Here is a 16,466-nt window from a genome sequence, read left to right on the forward strand (position 1 = left end):
TGTGTGAGTGTCTCGGCTCAAACTTTCTGTAGTTCGTTTTGCAAATAAAAGGTACCGTTGATTAGACTAACCAGACCACAAACGGAGACAACGTAAGTGACTTGTGCCCTTAATGTCAGGGACGGCAGGGAGAGAACACAAGAGATTTCGGGGCTTACGGGTCCGGTCCGCTGGGGTGACGAGAAGTGCGAGTTCGCACGTACACATCCCTACACTAGAGGTAGTGACTCGGCTCCGCTACGCGTAGAGCTATTGCTAACGGTTGCATGCTATGTAATTGCTATGTAAACTTTGTGGTCCGCTAACTATGTTATGCTAAGTGGGGACAACGCTATTATCAGCATATGCTAAAGCTAAGTTGTAATACGGCTGAGCCTCCGCATGCTACGCTAAGTTGTGCTACGTTTTATTACTATGAACTATATCATGCTGTCTCCTAAAAACAAAATGTAAGGAATATACTTATACCGGCAACACCACCGTCACCCAACACTCAACCACAAGTCTAGTCCCCCCGGGGGGGGGGGGGGGGGGGTTTGTCCAGTTTGGGGTGCGTCAGTCGTACAGCAACACAGGGACCCGTTCTGTGAAGGGGGGTTTTTAACGAGGACACCCCTAACGGGTGTCATAACTCATACATTCACGAAACCTATTCGCAGATTGTCACTGTAGGTAAGGTGAGGCAAGAAGAGGGCGAATAGGCACCAGCCCAGCGGTCCCATCGTCAAGGGTCGTTTCGGGGTTTGAAATAAAAGGGGACTCATTTAGTGTGATAGAGAGAGGGGAGAGAGGGAGAGAGGGAGAGAGAGGGACCGGTGCCAGCAGGGAACGTGTTGTTAGCATCTGGTTAGCTAGCTGCACTGGCGGACATAAGGAGCTGTTTCCACAACAAGCTGGAGGAGAGTCCTCTTCCTCTCCCCTCAGACTGAGAGTCCTCTCCTGTCAAACTGATACCTCATTCACACCAACGGTGTTTCAGGGCCGGTTCGGAGCTGGAGCTTGAAAAGCACCGGGTTTTCCTCTTCACACCGCAGCGGAGCAGCCTCTTAGCTCCGGAATCCGGCTCATTTCGAGCACCAAAAAATTGTCCGGCCAGAGCAAAATCACCACATACGTCGCGGGATCAACTCCTGAACAACAACAAAAAGCCGGCGTTTTATCCAGTTTGTACACAACGATGGAGAAACTTAACAAACAGCAGTGGTCCACTGAAGAGAACAGCTACCTACTGGGAATCTGGTCTTCAGAAGAGGTACAGAGGAAGCTGGAGCACAATCGGCCATTGTTGTTGTTGTCGGTGTCAGCTGTGAGGGGTTTCCGCGCGGTTTGGCTTTATGAAGCAGGCACGCAAACGGTTACGTCATGACGCAAACGATGACGCAATGATGACGCAATGATGACGCAGCACCAGTCGGACTCTGGGCAGTGTGAAAAGAGCCGGAGCTAAACCGAAGAACCGGTTCTGAACCTGAAAAGCTCTAGCACGGAGCTTGAACCGGAGTTGCATTGGTGTGAATGAGGTACGAGAGACTCAGGTGAGCTAAAGGACTCTGAGTGTTTAGATAGAGTTAACTTTAGTCTAAGTTATCTCAGTGGGTCTCAAACGGTTTGGTCACAAATTATTCAAAAGATTATTGCTGCGGCACACCTTCATATGATCATTATAGTTATACAAAAAATATGAGAATAAAGGAAAAACAGTTATGAAATACTATGTGGCAGTAAAACAAGAATACAGTTTAAAAGGGGAGTGATTTGTAAAATATCCATACATAAAAAGAAAATCTGTTTACAGTTCTGTTTCATATGGGTGTTGAGAGATGTATCCATAAATTCATTTTGCTCTCGAAGTGCACCAGTTTGATGCATTTAACTTCAATATTTAAAAAAAATCTTTTTTTTTTTTTTTTTTTGCTAACATGTCAGCCACATTAACATAATAAGCTCATGTGTTTTCAGCCTATTGTGCGTGGGTCAAAACTGATCAATGCAAACTTAAAAGACTAACTTTTGAATGCCCAAAGATAAAACCGTTAAATCAATTCTGGCTGTTCACCACACAACTAAGAATACCCAGGTATAGTGTTATTTATTAATCTAGATTGTTTGGGCTAGAATTACAGAGTGTTATCTTAAATATAATGGAACTAGATGGCTACTAGACTACATTTGAACTCAACAGCACTGTCTCTTTCCAGGACTCATGACCCGGTCACTAAAGATAATAAATAGCTGGTTTTGAGCAGTTTCATCTAGGAACAATATTATTTTTACCAAATAACACCCTCTTACAAAATGAGTGATATAAGGCATTCATTTCTGAATTTGGGCTGAACTGTCCCTTTAAGAGTGTTTTTTGCACCAAACAAGAGGACTCAATAATTCCAGTTTGGAGAAAAGGGACAATTTTAATGAACTCACAAACAATTGAATTTAATTGAAAGAATGCAAAGCTATGGTACATCACTAAGCATAGTTGCATGTTGTTGGTATACACAGTATATTAACCTCTCTCTCACCTCTCTAGTGTCTGGGCCTTATCCATTGGGCGTTGATAGCCAGCACCTCCTACACAGAGATTCCAGCGTACGGCTGGGTGATGTTTGTGGCAGTCACTCTGTGGATCCTCACCACCGTCCTCTTCCTCATGATCCTGTTCAGCACCCAGCAAAAAATCACCTTTATCCCTTGGCCCCTGACGGTAGGAAGGAAGGGACTATGGGAGGGGAGGAGGCCAGGAGGAATATAAAGAAACGTTTTTCAGACTTGTTTTGCTTGCTTTCAAAACATTTAACATAATGGATAAATAATCATTTAAGTTTGGCTAAAAGACGTTCTTGGTTATTATTGGGGAGGAGTTTAGTGTAAAGAAATTCCATCCACTTCAACAGCAAGAAGAGCATAGAAAAAAATCTGTCATGTGAATAACTAAAACACTCTCCGTGTGCAAATGATATTAGTTGGGTTGGGGGATTTGGTCATTAAATGTATTAAAGGAACCCTATTATGCTCATTTTCAGGTTATGTAATTGTATTTTTTGCCTCTACTGTGACATGTCCCCATGCTTTAATGTTCAAAAAGGTCTTTATTTTTCTCATACTGTCTGTGCTGCAGTACCTCTTTTCACCCTCTGTCTGAAACCAAAGCCCAGTCTGCTCTGATTGGTTAGCAGGCATGCTCTGTTATGATTGGTCAATGCTAAGTGATGTCCCGCCCCTTAGTCTATCACGTGCAATGCGTTGGAGGGTTAGCCAATAGAAGTGCTAGATTAACACAGTGATGTCACTGTGTTACGGAAGTATACAAAGGGCTACAATCAATGTGTTTCAGGTAGAGGGGGAGTGTGAGAGAAACTCTCTCTGGAGGGAGCTTTGGGATTGTAGCCTTTGCAGACCATTACATGCACACAAACCTATATAACACACTACAGGAAAGGGAAAACGGAATAGCATAATTGTGACCCTTTAATCAATTCTTCATAAAGAAGAAAAAGTCAGCATCATTTAGATTGAAGTGTCACTGTGAAGGATCATTTGAGGTTTAGTCAAATTAAGAGTTTGACTAAAAAAGTCAATGAATGATGGAAGAAGAGGCAAGATTTGGAACAACTCAAAAGAAAAAGACAACAAAGAGGGGACAAAGGGGGAAACAAGGAAAGAAGCTCTGAGATAAATGTGGCTAATCTTTCTCCTTTTTGTGCTAGGTGATGGTGTATAACGCTGCAGCCACGGTCCTCTATCTGACGGCCTTCTTGACCAACGCCTCAACTGTGCATCCCTACCTATTTAATTTCGGACATTTGGCAGCTGCTGCTGTAAGATGCCTGACACCACTGTCACTCACTTAAATATAAAGGCATTAATTAATATGCAAGAATCACTATGACATCACCCTCTGATAATTTGTCTGTAAAGGCAAATACTTCTGAAAAGAATCAATATTTTGGACAAAAAATCCAGGAGTCTCGTATTCAGTTAGTCATACAACAGTGGAATGTTTTCCCTCCCTCGCTGTCACTGTTTGAGTGATTATGTTAGCATTTGTTCTGATCAGGCTGTGGCAGGTAGGCTATACCCGAAGCTCAAGATATGACAGAGGCAGAAAGAGAAGGGTGACACGGATCACATGTCTGGAAACATGTCATGTGATATGTGTTTTAAAGAGCAGTTACCTTTGTACCCCAGCTGTCACTTGCTCCTCCCCTCTGCTGAGTTATTGTTCAATAATAATAAAAAAGGTGGATGTAAGTCAACAGATGGAATGGTTGTGTTTGTGAGATTTAAAACTTGTCACACTAAAGATCACCAGTGTCAGAAACAGGGCCTTTTCATTGTCTGTTATTGGCTCAACTCTTTGCTGGTTTACAGCTACAGTAGCATTACCAGATATGATTTCACACACACACTCTCCACCCTGGCCCCTTTGCTATCGCAGACTCCTTGCAATATAATGCCTTTGAAACACAGGAGAAAAGATACATAAGCATGTATCATGCATAGTGGCAAATCAGGACATGGTTAATAGATTAACCATTGATCTGCTTCCCGAAATTGTTAAAGAAGTTTAATTGTATCTCTTTTCCCCTATTACCTCTCTGTTCAGTTCTTCGGTGCCGTAGTGACTGTGGCGTATGGAGCCAGTGCTTTCTTCTCCTATTTGGACTGGAAGGGAGATGGAGGAAACGCTGCAACCAACACAGTGCCGACCTAAGACTGAAACCTGTTGAACTGGTCGGGACACAGACTCCTTGTGAACTCTTTAAGAAACTTTAGTTAGCTATATGGATTATCTACTGCTGAGTATAACGGCTGACTCCTGACCTTTCAATAACCTGAGTGTTAATAATCAGATGAAACCTAATTCAGACTGAAGATATCGTCTGGTATTTTACTTTTCAGTCCAATTCAGTACCGTTTAACCTTCAAATTGTGAAAAAATGTTTTGGCAGCAATGGATTATCCACCTGAACTGTAGCCTACTGTATCAATACAACAAAATATTTATTTCAAGGTGATCTGATAAACTGCACTGAGGTCTGAATAGGCGTCCTTGAAATAATACATTCAATAATAGTATTGTAAACAAATAAATATGATAGTGGTTCAAATTTAGGTTATACAATGGTGTGATGGCAAAATGTATTTTTTATTTAAATGCCTGCTTCCCAAGAGATTGATATACCCTTCTTAGGTCTGTATATGAAGCTATGTTGAATACACAAATAAAGCAACTGCTTAGCTTAGCATAAAGAATGCAAATAATGGGGAAAGCTAGCCTAGCTCTGTTCGAAGGTAACAAAATATACTCACAGTAAAGCTCATTTTGTTATCTTTGAAAATAGCTAGGCTATCTTTTGCCCATGTCTAGCCTTTGTGCTAAGCTATTTGGCTGCATACCTTATCTTCACACATACATTGAGTGTAGCATCAATCTTCTCATTTAACTTTCGGCAAGAAAACATATAAGCCTATTTTTTTCCAAAATGGCAAACTATCTATATATTTAAAGTAATGTTACCCAACCATGGAAGAATGTATTTAGAACTTCATGGCTAGTGCAGTTATTGTTCATGATTTAAAAGTCAAACTTGGCCACTAGATAATAAAATGGCTGGTAATGAATGGTGTTAACGGCTCTAACGGTGTGTCCTTGATTATTAATTAATTAATCCATGTTCCTGTGGCTATTAGAGGACTAGTTCACAGTAACACACCGCTTACATTAGCACTGGGCAGCCTGACTCAACTTTGATTTTAAACATTTCTGCAGTGTGTAGCCCTAGGACTGTCATCTATCAAGAAGAACCGTGAAGATACATTGAGATTGTTTGCTTAGCATTACCTGTTTACAGAGCGCGGTTGTTGTAGGTCCATGTTGGAACATGCTTGACGCTTGCATTTGCTTTCTGTGATGATCATATAAGAAATGATCTAAAATACCAAGTTATAGCAGTACAGAAGGTTTAAAGAGTAATAGTAACGTAATGTTGTGCAGAAATCCAATTCGATGTTCTAAACAGGAAATCCAGACTCATTCATAAATTCTCCATGGACCTAGCCAAAGCACTGAAAGTGAGTCTTTCAAGAATGTGTGTTATAAAGACGCATGGTTTCAGCGGGAAATTAAGACCCTTTAATGATTCAGATGTTGTTCTTCTAAGTACTCAGAGCTATGGAAAAAAAGTGTGTAACATTTTTTTCTTTGATTTATATGAGACAGGGCTAAACTCCTGCTGTATGTGCCTTTATAAAATACGATGTGTCATTTTGTACCAAGAATTACAATACTAGTAAAACCATATGGTGAGTGCTGGGGCTCAAGCATGCACTTGATCAAATAAAAAACACATGAAATTCAATGTAAGAATTTTTAAAGGTTTATTTAAAAATATCGTTTTACCAACAAATGAAACATCAGAAAATACCTTTGACATTGTACTTAAAACATACATCTTATTTCTAATTGCAGACACACGCACATGCCCACACACAGACGCACACAGTCACTAAATACCTAAAGACTGACTTTCACAGATGCAAAGCTCAATCGAATATGTTTCAAACTGACAAAATAATTTAAAACTTCATAAAACATATATTATTTTCTTACAAAAAATACCAACCCAGGCAAAGAGAGCCGAGTTACACATTCACACAAATGGTCTCCTCTGCTTACAGGGGGGTTTGTTGATACATTCACATAAGAACCAGTGAGAAGACATAAAAAACATACATTTAGTCCAATGCAGCACCAGAGTCCTTCTCCGTTATTGGGCAGAACTTGCAAAGACATAAAATGGTGCGTAAATCTGTAGATTCCAGGTACACACATTTCCATATTTCAAGTAGTCATTGTGCCCAGTGCAGTTGTTGGACAGTAAAAAGAAAGATCTCACTCATTAACTAAAGAGAGCGTCTTGAACACACATACCTTCGCCACATAAAACACAGAGGAATGCATTTACAATTTGGCCGTTAGGAGTCCTTTGTGCACAGGCTGTAGATTTACGGGGAGTGTTTCCAGCAGCTCATCATTAGACTGCGAAGCTCTGAAGGCCCATGGACAAAATGTTAAATAAACATGTACTGTAGAGGAGGAGGCAATTCAAATGTTGGTTCTCTGTGAGTGTCACTGCGGCTCAGAGGATCCCGCGGGGATCAGAGATGTGACCACCAGTCCCTGACTCAGGTCCAGCCCTCGGCCCTCCTTCTCCTAGAACCACAAATAAAAGTGTATTTGTAACAGTTCTTCATAAAAAATGCCTTGATGGCTATGTATCCCCTGTGTGCATACGTTAGCGCTATGGTTGATTGTCATAATTGAATATTTCATCAATTTATTAAGCCACATGTTTACCATACTTTTTAGATCTTGGTCTTTTCTAACTAGATATTTTTAACCTGAGAAAGGATTACAGTCCTTTGTCGTCTTGATCCTAATTCATCAGAGAATTTTCTACATGAATTCGCTTTATTTGATGTTTTACTGATTTGAGTCAGGGGGTCAGTTTGTTTTGTAGAGGACGAGATATGAAGATAATTTGTCCCCCAGTAAAAACCTCTTATAGATGAAACTGAATAAACCCTAAAAGTGCAAAGATAACTGCCTCACAAACAATGACATTGGAGGAAGGGAAAAAAACTTCCATAATTCCACGCTACTTGAGAATGTGACCAAAGTAAGTCTTTTGTTGATCTATCAGTTTTGTTGATTTGTTTCAGAAGACCCCTACCAGGAATTTGCATATTGTACTTTTTAAGTAAAGCGTGATTTAACCACTTGTTTTTACCCAGTTGACTGCAGAAATCAGTATAGATTTAAATGTGCATGAACACAGGCTTACCCACTGTCAACATACCAAGTAAAAACATACAAAAAAGAGAATACTAATCAAAGTAGGTTTAACTCACCGCTCTGTATTCCAGAAACATCTCTTTAAAGGCCGCAAAGTCAGTAAAGGTCAGCAGCATGTCAAAGATGTCCCCTGGCACCTCCTCTTTGTGTTGCCTGCACATGGAAGAGGGACACATGTTGCAATGTAGTTTAGTGCCGCCTAGTTACCGAATATAAAATACAACTTCTTAGATGCAACAGGTGTATCCACAATTACACCACAACACATTTTTGTTGTATTCTATAAACTACCGACAACATTTCTCTGTGTTGCAATTCAACAGACACTGGAATGGAATGGCTGCCATACATGTAGAGATGGAGTTTTAAGAAAATGTTTGAGTGGTCTCATCATTTTCTCCAGAGCAGTATGTTATCAGTGGAAGTAAAGTCATTATAGGAGCTCAGGAGAGAGTTGTGATGTCACATCTTACATGAGCAGCTCTATGAAAGAGTTCATGTTGAAGGTGGGGATCCTCTCCAGCAGCTGCTGCTCCAGGTGTTTCTCCAGCAGGTCGACCTACACAACAGTCAAGAGTATTATAACGAAATAGGTCTTAGTTTACATCCCTGACTACTAGACAGAGCTGTAAAAATGAAAGACGATGTGGTAAAATCTGAGATATTTCTGAAGGGACGTGTGTATGGTGGTACATAGACAGGGTAATACAAATCAGATAATTGTATGGCATGTTCCTCAGAGACAGGTGAGGGAGATACATTGGACCACAGCAACTCACATATGCATTGAAGATGGACGTGTAGCTGAGCTTGTTCTCGTCAGAGTCGTCAAACTCCAGGTAGTGTTTGTCCATGAAGTTCTGCTGAAGCTGCTGAAACTCCTCCTCTAAAAAAAAAAGTAATACATATCAATATCGGAAACACTTGAGATGTGTATGTCTATACAGGTTTAGCAAGGTAGTCTTTAAAAGAATGTCTAGGATAAAATATGAAATACTTGTTATACTTTTCAGTAATAGAATGTTCACCACGAATGAACAGATCGAGACAATTAGTTGGAGCACTTTAGGAGCATACCTCTCAATATTTGTATATAATACATCTTAAAGACACAAAGTTCCTCATGTTCAGGAACAAAAAGATAATATTGGATATGTTTCTACAACATCAAACTATGATTATCACTTCTTACTTTCCGGTGGCTGAATATAAATTATCACAAATCAAAAATAGTAAGACCAACACAACAAAATGCTTACAGAAAAGGCTGAAGGTGTTGCTTAACTAATCCTACCCATGATGATGTCTTCTATTGAGCCAACAACAGCATCAAAAGCAGCATCTGCAGCTGAGGAACTGGAGAAAAAAACAAGACACACCATTCAAATCAGACTGTATATGCAGCACATCACCGTATTGTATCATTTGTTCTAGCTTGAGCCTCATAAAATAGAACTTGACACTTGGTTGTCATGGCACTAGCTCCCCTTAAGCCTTAGTTAATGCTCAAGTCTTGAGCATTCAAAATATAAAATTCTTAAGACAGCGAGAGACAAGTCTCTCAATGACCACTCAGCTTGAACAATACATTATTTGGCATTTGCATTTGGTTTCGAAAAGCAAACATTAACACTCTCTAAATGACACAGCTCTGAATGGAAATCATAGTTTCTGGATTGTGAGTACCTACGTGGAAATAGCAAAGTTTTCTTCGTCCATGTCAATCATTTCTACGATGTTGTCTCCACAGCCTCTGACATCTGGAGGATGAGGAGAGGCAATAAATGAATATGTTGCGGTGAAAATCAAAGCTGTTAGCTATGCAAAGGAGCTCGGTTAGCTGCAAGTGTTCACAATACATTTCGTTGCACCACACAGACAGTAAGGGCTAACGAGTCTGTTAACGTTACCGAAGAATAGCGTTACTTAACGTTAGGTGGCTAGTCAAGCTAACAGTTAGCATGTTTAGCACATGTTGTTAGCGTGTCTGTTTGTTAGCTACATGTTAGCATTTTCCTCAATAAACGTATTACTTCACCCCTACCTTGAACTTAAAATGATAGTCAAATAATCTGTCTTACTTCGTTCCTGGATGTCCATTTTGTTGAATAATCGTTACCGTGTATGATGAATGCCGAACGTAGTGTTGTTACCAAGGAAACGGTGGCGAACTTCACGTGCGCAAATGAGTTGTGTCCGGTAGAACAAAAGCTTCGTCCATTAGTTCCTACCTGAAACATATATCGTTTGGCATCGATTATTAGATAAATGAATTACTAGTATTTTTACCAAGATTACTGAAACAACACTTGCTTCCTGTGCTGGAATTTCACTCAAATGTAAGCAAATAATCTAAATACTACCATCCTTCAGTCATTCTTTACTAAATTCAAGTATTGGTAGCTATCATGGATGTATAATAAGTAGCTATATTGACAGTGACCAATTGTTATTTAAAGAATGAATTGCTGTGTAAATTAGTGTCTATTATGAAGTTTACAATATGTGTAATAGCATATGTTATTAGCAAGTGTTTCTGTAAAACAACTGGAACGCCATTGTTAAAGATGCAGATTATTGTCACTCCTATTTTAAGACACAAGACAATTTGAGATAATTAAACACCACTTGGTCATAACCTCAGATGAACAAACATTTATTTTTTACAAATATCACAATCCAGGAAACAACAATTCGTCAGTCACATCTTAGGGAACTCTTGAGCAAAATTCCTTTATCGATGTTTTAAATACAACCCACAACTTATTCTATACAATCCTGAACTTCATCTCCAACCATAGAGACCAACATATAATTTCTCTCACCTGCATGTACAGTATAAGGTGCTCCAGGAAATACAAGATAGCAAACCAGTCTTTCTCCTACTGAGAGGTGCATGTTACCCTTCAGAAATCCTTACAGTATAGTCTGAATGATTTCAAAGATCCTTGTCATGCTATTTGGTGGAGTAGTAAGTCTGTCAACAACAGTTTGTCCAACATAAATTCGAAATTATTCATGGTGGTAATTTGGTAACATTGATTTTTGTAATTGTACATAGTTTTTCTTGAATAACTACCTCTCCTATTTCATCACCCGTTTCCAAAATGTCATTGTCAACCCAGAGATGCTTCAAGTAAGCGATGGACAGAGAAACGACAGAAAACATGAGGTTTATGAAGACTGGGAGGAAGATGGAGAAATGGCTAAACGTGCTTATATAATAAGCTTATAAGTTATATAAAGCACAAAGAGGACAACAACATTTTATTCAGTCTTAAAGATATATTGGACAACACACTGCCAACCAGACAAAAATAAATAGAAATTCTGTACTGAAGCCCTCACTCTTTAGGTCATTTAACTGTGTAGTGGGTATTTCACTGCATTTTAAGATGGCGCTGGGATATTTAGTAAACTGATATTGATGAAAAACGATTCACTTCAACATTTCACATTTGTTTTAAACAATTTACTGATCGGCTAACACAACACTGTCAAGTCTCTATATCAGCGTTCACCATCAATATAATACAAAATTAAATCACATCTTGAAGGTTGAAAAAAAGTCATCTTAATACAGACGCACGTGTTTGTTATGACAAACAAAAATTAAGACATATTTACTTATGATGCCCCTCAACTGAGCCTGACTCATGGTGAAGCTAAATTACGAATTGTTGCCAAATTGTTAGCACCAATGAAGCAATCCAAGATAAATTCAGAAGTTGTCGGTGTCAATTTGTATACTTCCCCCTTACTGGCTCTTAAAACATAAAGACTTTTAAGTGGGGGATACAACTTGTGGATACATTTTCTGTCAAATCTTTTGTATTCCTTTGTTGTGGTTGTTACAGAGAGGACAGAGACAGAGGAAATATCAACATCTGAGCAAAGACAATAAAGCACAAAAAGCAGCAGGGTCAGTCGTGCTTGACAATTACTTCCCATACAGATTCAAGTTTTGAACTGGCTGTAAAACATACATTTTGTCAAAAATGCTTTCGGTTGCTTGACAGCTGATTTAATTTTACATTGTAAACCAAACCAGAAAACTCTTTGTGGAACTTTAAAGCTTTATGAAAACAAGATAAAAATCTGATATTTTACCCGATAATGTCTTTTTTCAAACTCTACCAGTGGGCGATCAATTAGTACAGACAGTGAAGCTGACCAAAGGATAGGAGTTGGTATAACCTCGAGAAAAGACAATGGAAATGCTACGTAGAGAACACCAGAATTCGTATATCTATACCCAAAAACATATAGATGGGACTATCTCAAATGCATCTGTACCTTGGGTTTAATAGTGTACTAAAGGCTGTGTTCCTCTGCAACCGGCCCTTTCAGATCTGCAGATGTGTGCATGACGGCAATGGGATTAAATAGTAGTAGCCTCTGAGCTGAAAGCGCAGTGAGATCCTCATATCATAGAATCAACGTTTAACAACTCTACGCAGGGGTTTGCAGACCAGAGCTTGGTTCTGTCTGTATTCTCGTTAAATTATTTCTGCTTGTGACTCTTGCTCTCTTTGTCTGACTGTTGGCAGAAAGTTGATGCTTCCTTCCCCAGCTTCTGCAGTGAGTTATACAAAAGAGGTGAAGTAGGTAAATGGGAGGAATCCAGCTGGTTTAATTCCCCCTCCTCTTATCTCCTTTTTTCCTTCTCTCCTCCCCTCCATCGTCGCCTCCTCTGACCAGAAGACACAGTTGTGGCATCATGACAACATGGTGGCGCCATCCTTCCAGCCCTGCTGGGTGAGAGGGGATTAAAGGAGGAGGCTGTAGGGTTTGTGTGTCTCTCCATGTAGGAGAAGGGGCAGGAGGTTTGTCAGGAGACATGTGCAATGAGTCTGACGCGGGTCTGGATGTCCTGGCGGCACAGGGGGCACGTCTCTAACTGTAAGGCACACTCCATACACATACCACTGGAGGAAAACAGAACAATTTAGGATGTTATTAACTCAGATGTTCTATTTTCTGTGACAGATTTACGATTCAAATAACATTGATTTAAACTGTTTTACTTGCTGACATGCACACATACCCATGTCCACAGGGCCGCAGCTCCGTGTCGGCCATGACGTCGCAGCACAGCGTACAGCAGTTGTCTCGGATGCTAACCTGCTTTAGTAAGGCTAGACGCCGGTGTCTGTGAAACACATAAACAAACAAGCATATGCAAACAAGCTGATTAATATTCCCATTTACAGATATGTATTTAATACTATCTTCTTCTCTTTTACTTGACAAGTAATGGCAAATTTGACCCTCGATTCTATCACAGCTGAATTATTACAAATGACTAGAGGTCCTTGGTGGTACTAGTCCTGTGGGAAAAAGGCTTTTGTCTAGATAAAAATGTTCCGTTTTGATTAACACTGTCTTAATTCAGCTCTGGTAATGTTTTAGGTTGTGTTGCAGCATGGGATCACTTTAGTGTGAATTCAACCAAATCCGATGATTTAAGCTTCACAAATATGTTATTTATTACAATAGAGACTTCAAATTACATATTGTCAAAATCAGGTATAATAAGTAAATGGTGCATTTCATTTTGGGGATGCTAGGTCACTGCCATTTAACTGAAATCCGAATATTAAAGGTGTCTGCTAAAAGAAAGCTATGGTGCCTTGTTGTAAAACTAATAACTAGTCTTCAGAGCTGCTTTAGTTTTGCCAACAAATTAATGAATCTTCTCTGTGAACACTGGAGCGCCCCAAAAGATGAGTCATGTTTGTATCATGGCACAACTACGTGTTGGACGCTGTGTGCAAACAAATGATTCACTAGTCAGAGGACCGTTTGGTACAGCAACAGATTGCATTCTGCATTTCCAAATTCTCAGAGTGTAGTCTATTTTTAGAGACTGCTCTCAAAATCCCTCTATGGACAGCTTCGTTTTGTACCTGGGCAGGATGATCTTTTCACTGGGCAGCAGAGAAGCAAAGTCATTGAAGGTGCTGAACTTGACCGAAGGTGGGTGACGGAAAGGCTTGGCCCCAAAGTTAAACTCGCACTGCTGGTACGACATAAAGCTGGCTGCCGCAAAGAAACCGGACCTAACAGAGACAGAGGGGTAGGAAAGACACGGGTTCATTTAAAAAAGGGACAGTAACAAGAAGTTGGAAATACACAGGACAGAATGAAGGGTATAGGAAGGACATAAAGGGAGAAGAAAGAAGTCACCAGAACACAAACCAGGGGAAAAGAGATAAAGGACTTGATGGTATGTTTGTGTGTAGACTTACGTGGCGGAGGAGAAGACCTGTTTCTCTGGTGGCAGCTGATGTCCGTTCAGATAGAAAATCATCTGCTTCTTGCTGAGGTCCAACAGGAAGCCGATAGCATCTCCTAAACAGGCCACATACACACAAGAATAACGTTTTGGCACACCGTTATAACTATTATCTGATACTCCGTGAGGGAGGTAAATCAGAGCCTAAATGCTGCCGTGTGGGTTCTATAAATCACAAACCCAATGAAAAGTGAAGCAATTTTTTAAAAAATTAGTAAGACGTGATGTCCTCTCTCTGCAACTGTTAAGACCGACAGAAAACTTTGTTTGTGATAAAATAAAAGCAAAAAAGGAGTCCTGTGTGTAATGCTGACCTTCCTTCCAGCAGGGGTGAGAGTGAGGTTTACTGCGAGCGTTGTACCAGATGAGCTGCCTGCAGCCATCGTACGCACATGAGTATTCATCGTCTCCTATCCCGTAGCCCTCCTGTAACACAAACACACACACACATCAGAGCGCTAAGTTGTGTGACTGCAAGGAAACAGACAGTGAAAAAGCTGAACGGTAAAGGTTGAAGATGAGTACATGGTTGAGGAACTTGCTGTCCTTGGTGGCCCATCCGATTTGCATCACACCCGACGTGATGACCGTCACCTCGTAGTACCAAATGCCTGAATCCACGCAGAATGTGCAACGCACGCTCTCAAAGGACGAGGCGTCACATCGTGCCTGAGGATAGGAGAGAAAAAAGAACCATAAGACATTCTCATATACACTTGCGAAAGAAAAACATTTGTATGAGGGTTATGTTGTCTTCTGTTCTGTTACTTATCATATTTGAATACATGAAGACAGCACACACAGACTAACCTCTAGTCCAGTCGGGCAGATCTTGAGGTACTCGCTCACATCATTGCTGTTGAGCATGGCGTTGATAATAGTGAGGTTGACCTTCTCGTATGTGAACTGACGACCATCTTTAAGGACTGGACAGAGGAAACATAATTATACACACACACACACACACACACACACACACACACACACACACACACACACACACACACACACACACACACACACACACACACACACACACACACACACACACCTAATTGTGTAGCATGGGATTCTACATCAGTCTTGATTTTGTTAACAAAAACACAAAATATGTTCCATGTAAAAGGTTTAAAATTGACTAAAACTACAGCTAATACCAATATGTAAGGGGTTCCTTTAACCAAGAGGACAAAAATGCCCAGACTTTTGTCAACTAAAGCAGGATTAGGTTGACTTAATATTTAAAAAAAGATGAGACTAAGACAAAAAATATCCAAATAAACACTATCCTACAGAAACATCTAAAGTTGAAAGTGTGGGGCTACTCACACAGGTTGTCGAGGCTCCACTGTGAGCAGAACCCGACCTGCCTCTTCAGGTAGTCGGAATGCTCAGCCCACGACTCCAGGACAGCGAGTCGATTGCTGATACACGACTCAGACACTGTCAGTTTGTTCTCACCTGCAGGCGAGGAAATGCACCAGGCATGTGTGTTAAAACAGTCTAGAATTAGAATTGGGAGGGATGAAACCCTCTTTAATGGTAACACATGCAGAGCACACAGCACACACAGTGAAATGTGTTCTCTGCTTTTAACCCATCCTAGTACCAGGAGTCTAGTAGGAGCAGTGGGCAGCTATTATACAGCGCCCGGGGAGCAATGGGAGTGAGGGGGGAAGGGGGATGTACAGTGCCTTGCTCAAGGGCACCACGGCAGGGCAGGAGGTGAACTGGGACCTCTCCAAGTAGAAGTCCACACTCCATATTTAGGTCTGGTCGGGGACTTGAACCGGCGACCCAACAGCTCATAGTCCAAGCCCCTACTGACTGAGCCACTGCCGGACAAATCAATGTCAGAGATACAAGTGACTTTACTGATATATGTCTCTAAAGGGTTATGGAAAATAGGAAATTAAGTGTTAGGGCAAATTCCAGTCAAGTTCCCGTAAAACATTGCAGCAAAGTAATCTTAAACTGAGGGTGGCATGTTGCTTTCGAAATAAGCTGAAAAATCGGTTGGAGAAGAGCAAATCTCTCAGAATATTTCATATGCAAATAAACAAACAACCACAAGAGAAGTAGTAAATAAGCAGAAGTAGATTCAATGGACATGGCCGTTGTCATGGCCACCTATTTGATTAGTTATTTGAAAAGGAAGTCACGAGTTGATAAAAAATCTTGTGAAAACAGTGAGTGAACGTACTGGTCTGGGAGAACTTCTCCAGAGCGATGAGAGCAAACAGCATGACCGTCGGGTGGGCCTCGGAGCTCTGGAGGGACATTTACAGAAAACACAGACAATAAATGATCATT

General features: G+C 40.5%; 3 protein-coding genes across 4 annotated transcripts in view; 1 reads left to right on the top strand and 2 right to left on the bottom strand.

Moving 5' to 3' along the window:
• pllp (plasmolipin) overlaps positions 1-6,332 on the top strand; it is a 7,992-nt gene extending 1,660 nt beyond the window's left edge. The window contains exons 2-4 of the mRNA XM_010780685.1: positions 2,528-2,701; positions 3,705-3,815; positions 4,604-6,332. Coding sequence (XP_010778987.1) covers positions 2,528-2,701; positions 3,705-3,815; positions 4,604-4,711 — 393 coding nt within the window. The 3' untranslated portion in view covers positions 4,712-6,332. The remainder of the gene's footprint in view (positions 1-2,527; positions 2,702-3,704; positions 3,816-4,603) is intronic.
• Positions 6,333-6,361: 29 nt separating this feature from the next.
• arl2bp (ADP-ribosylation factor-like 2 binding protein) lies at positions 6,362-10,064 on the bottom strand. Of its 2 annotated transcripts, none has more exons than XM_010780669.1 (7): positions 9,975-10,064; positions 9,546-9,615; positions 9,150-9,211; positions 8,635-8,741; positions 8,329-8,414; positions 7,912-8,008; positions 6,362-7,213 (listed from the first exon to the last, which is right to left on the bottom strand). In XM_010780669.1, the coding sequence occupies exons 2-7, from the start codon at positions 9,581-9,583 to the stop codon at positions 7,130-7,132; spliced, it is 474 nt and encodes a 157-aa protein (XP_010778971.1). In that variant the 5' UTR covers positions 9,584-9,615; positions 9,975-10,064; the 3' UTR covers positions 6,362-7,129. The 2 variants fall into 2 exon arrangements, with proteins under 2 accessions (XP_010778971.1, XP_010778970.1); XM_010780668.1 differs by having other exon boundaries at positions 9,937-10,054.
• Positions 10,065-10,495: 431 nt separating this feature from the next.
• Positions 10,496-16,466, bottom strand: part of rspry1 (ring finger and SPRY domain containing 1) — an 11,939-nt gene continuing 5,968 nt past the window's right edge. Inside the window, exons 5-13 of the mRNA XM_010780686.1 lie at positions 16,357-16,423; positions 15,483-15,614; positions 14,964-15,079; positions 14,679-14,822; positions 14,468-14,579; positions 14,107-14,209; positions 13,765-13,917; positions 12,903-13,007; positions 10,496-12,783 (exon numbers count right to left, since the gene is read on the bottom strand). Coding sequence (XP_010778988.1) covers positions 12,687-12,783; positions 12,903-13,007; positions 13,765-13,917; positions 14,107-14,209; positions 14,468-14,579; positions 14,679-14,822; positions 14,964-15,079; positions 15,483-15,614; positions 16,357-16,423 — 1,029 coding nt within the window. The 3' untranslated portion in view covers positions 10,496-12,686. The remainder of the gene's footprint in view (positions 12,784-12,902; positions 13,008-13,764; positions 13,918-14,106; positions 14,210-14,467; positions 14,580-14,678; positions 14,823-14,963; positions 15,080-15,482; positions 15,615-16,356; positions 16,424-16,466) is intronic.

Source organism: Notothenia coriiceps, unplaced genomic scaffold, assembly GCF_000735185.1.
Source record: "Notothenia coriiceps isolate Sejong01 unplaced genomic scaffold, NC01 NC01_scaffold00022119, whole genome shotgun sequence".
Lineage (NCBI taxonomy): Eukaryota > Metazoa > Chordata > Actinopteri > Perciformes > Nototheniidae > Notothenia > Notothenia coriiceps.

Bases quoted from the DNA above. Each gene is read 5' to 3' on its own strand.
- arl2bp (XM_010780668.1), bottom strand. The intron at 9,212-9,545 runs GTAGGTACTCAC...TTTTTTCTCCAG, and splicing joins GAAAACTTTGCTATTTCCAC to TTCCTCAGCTGCAGATGCTG. The intron at 7,214-7,911 runs GTGAGTTAAACC...TTGTGGTTCTAG, and splicing joins TGTTTCTGGAATACAGAGCG to GAGAAGGAGGGCCGAGGGCT.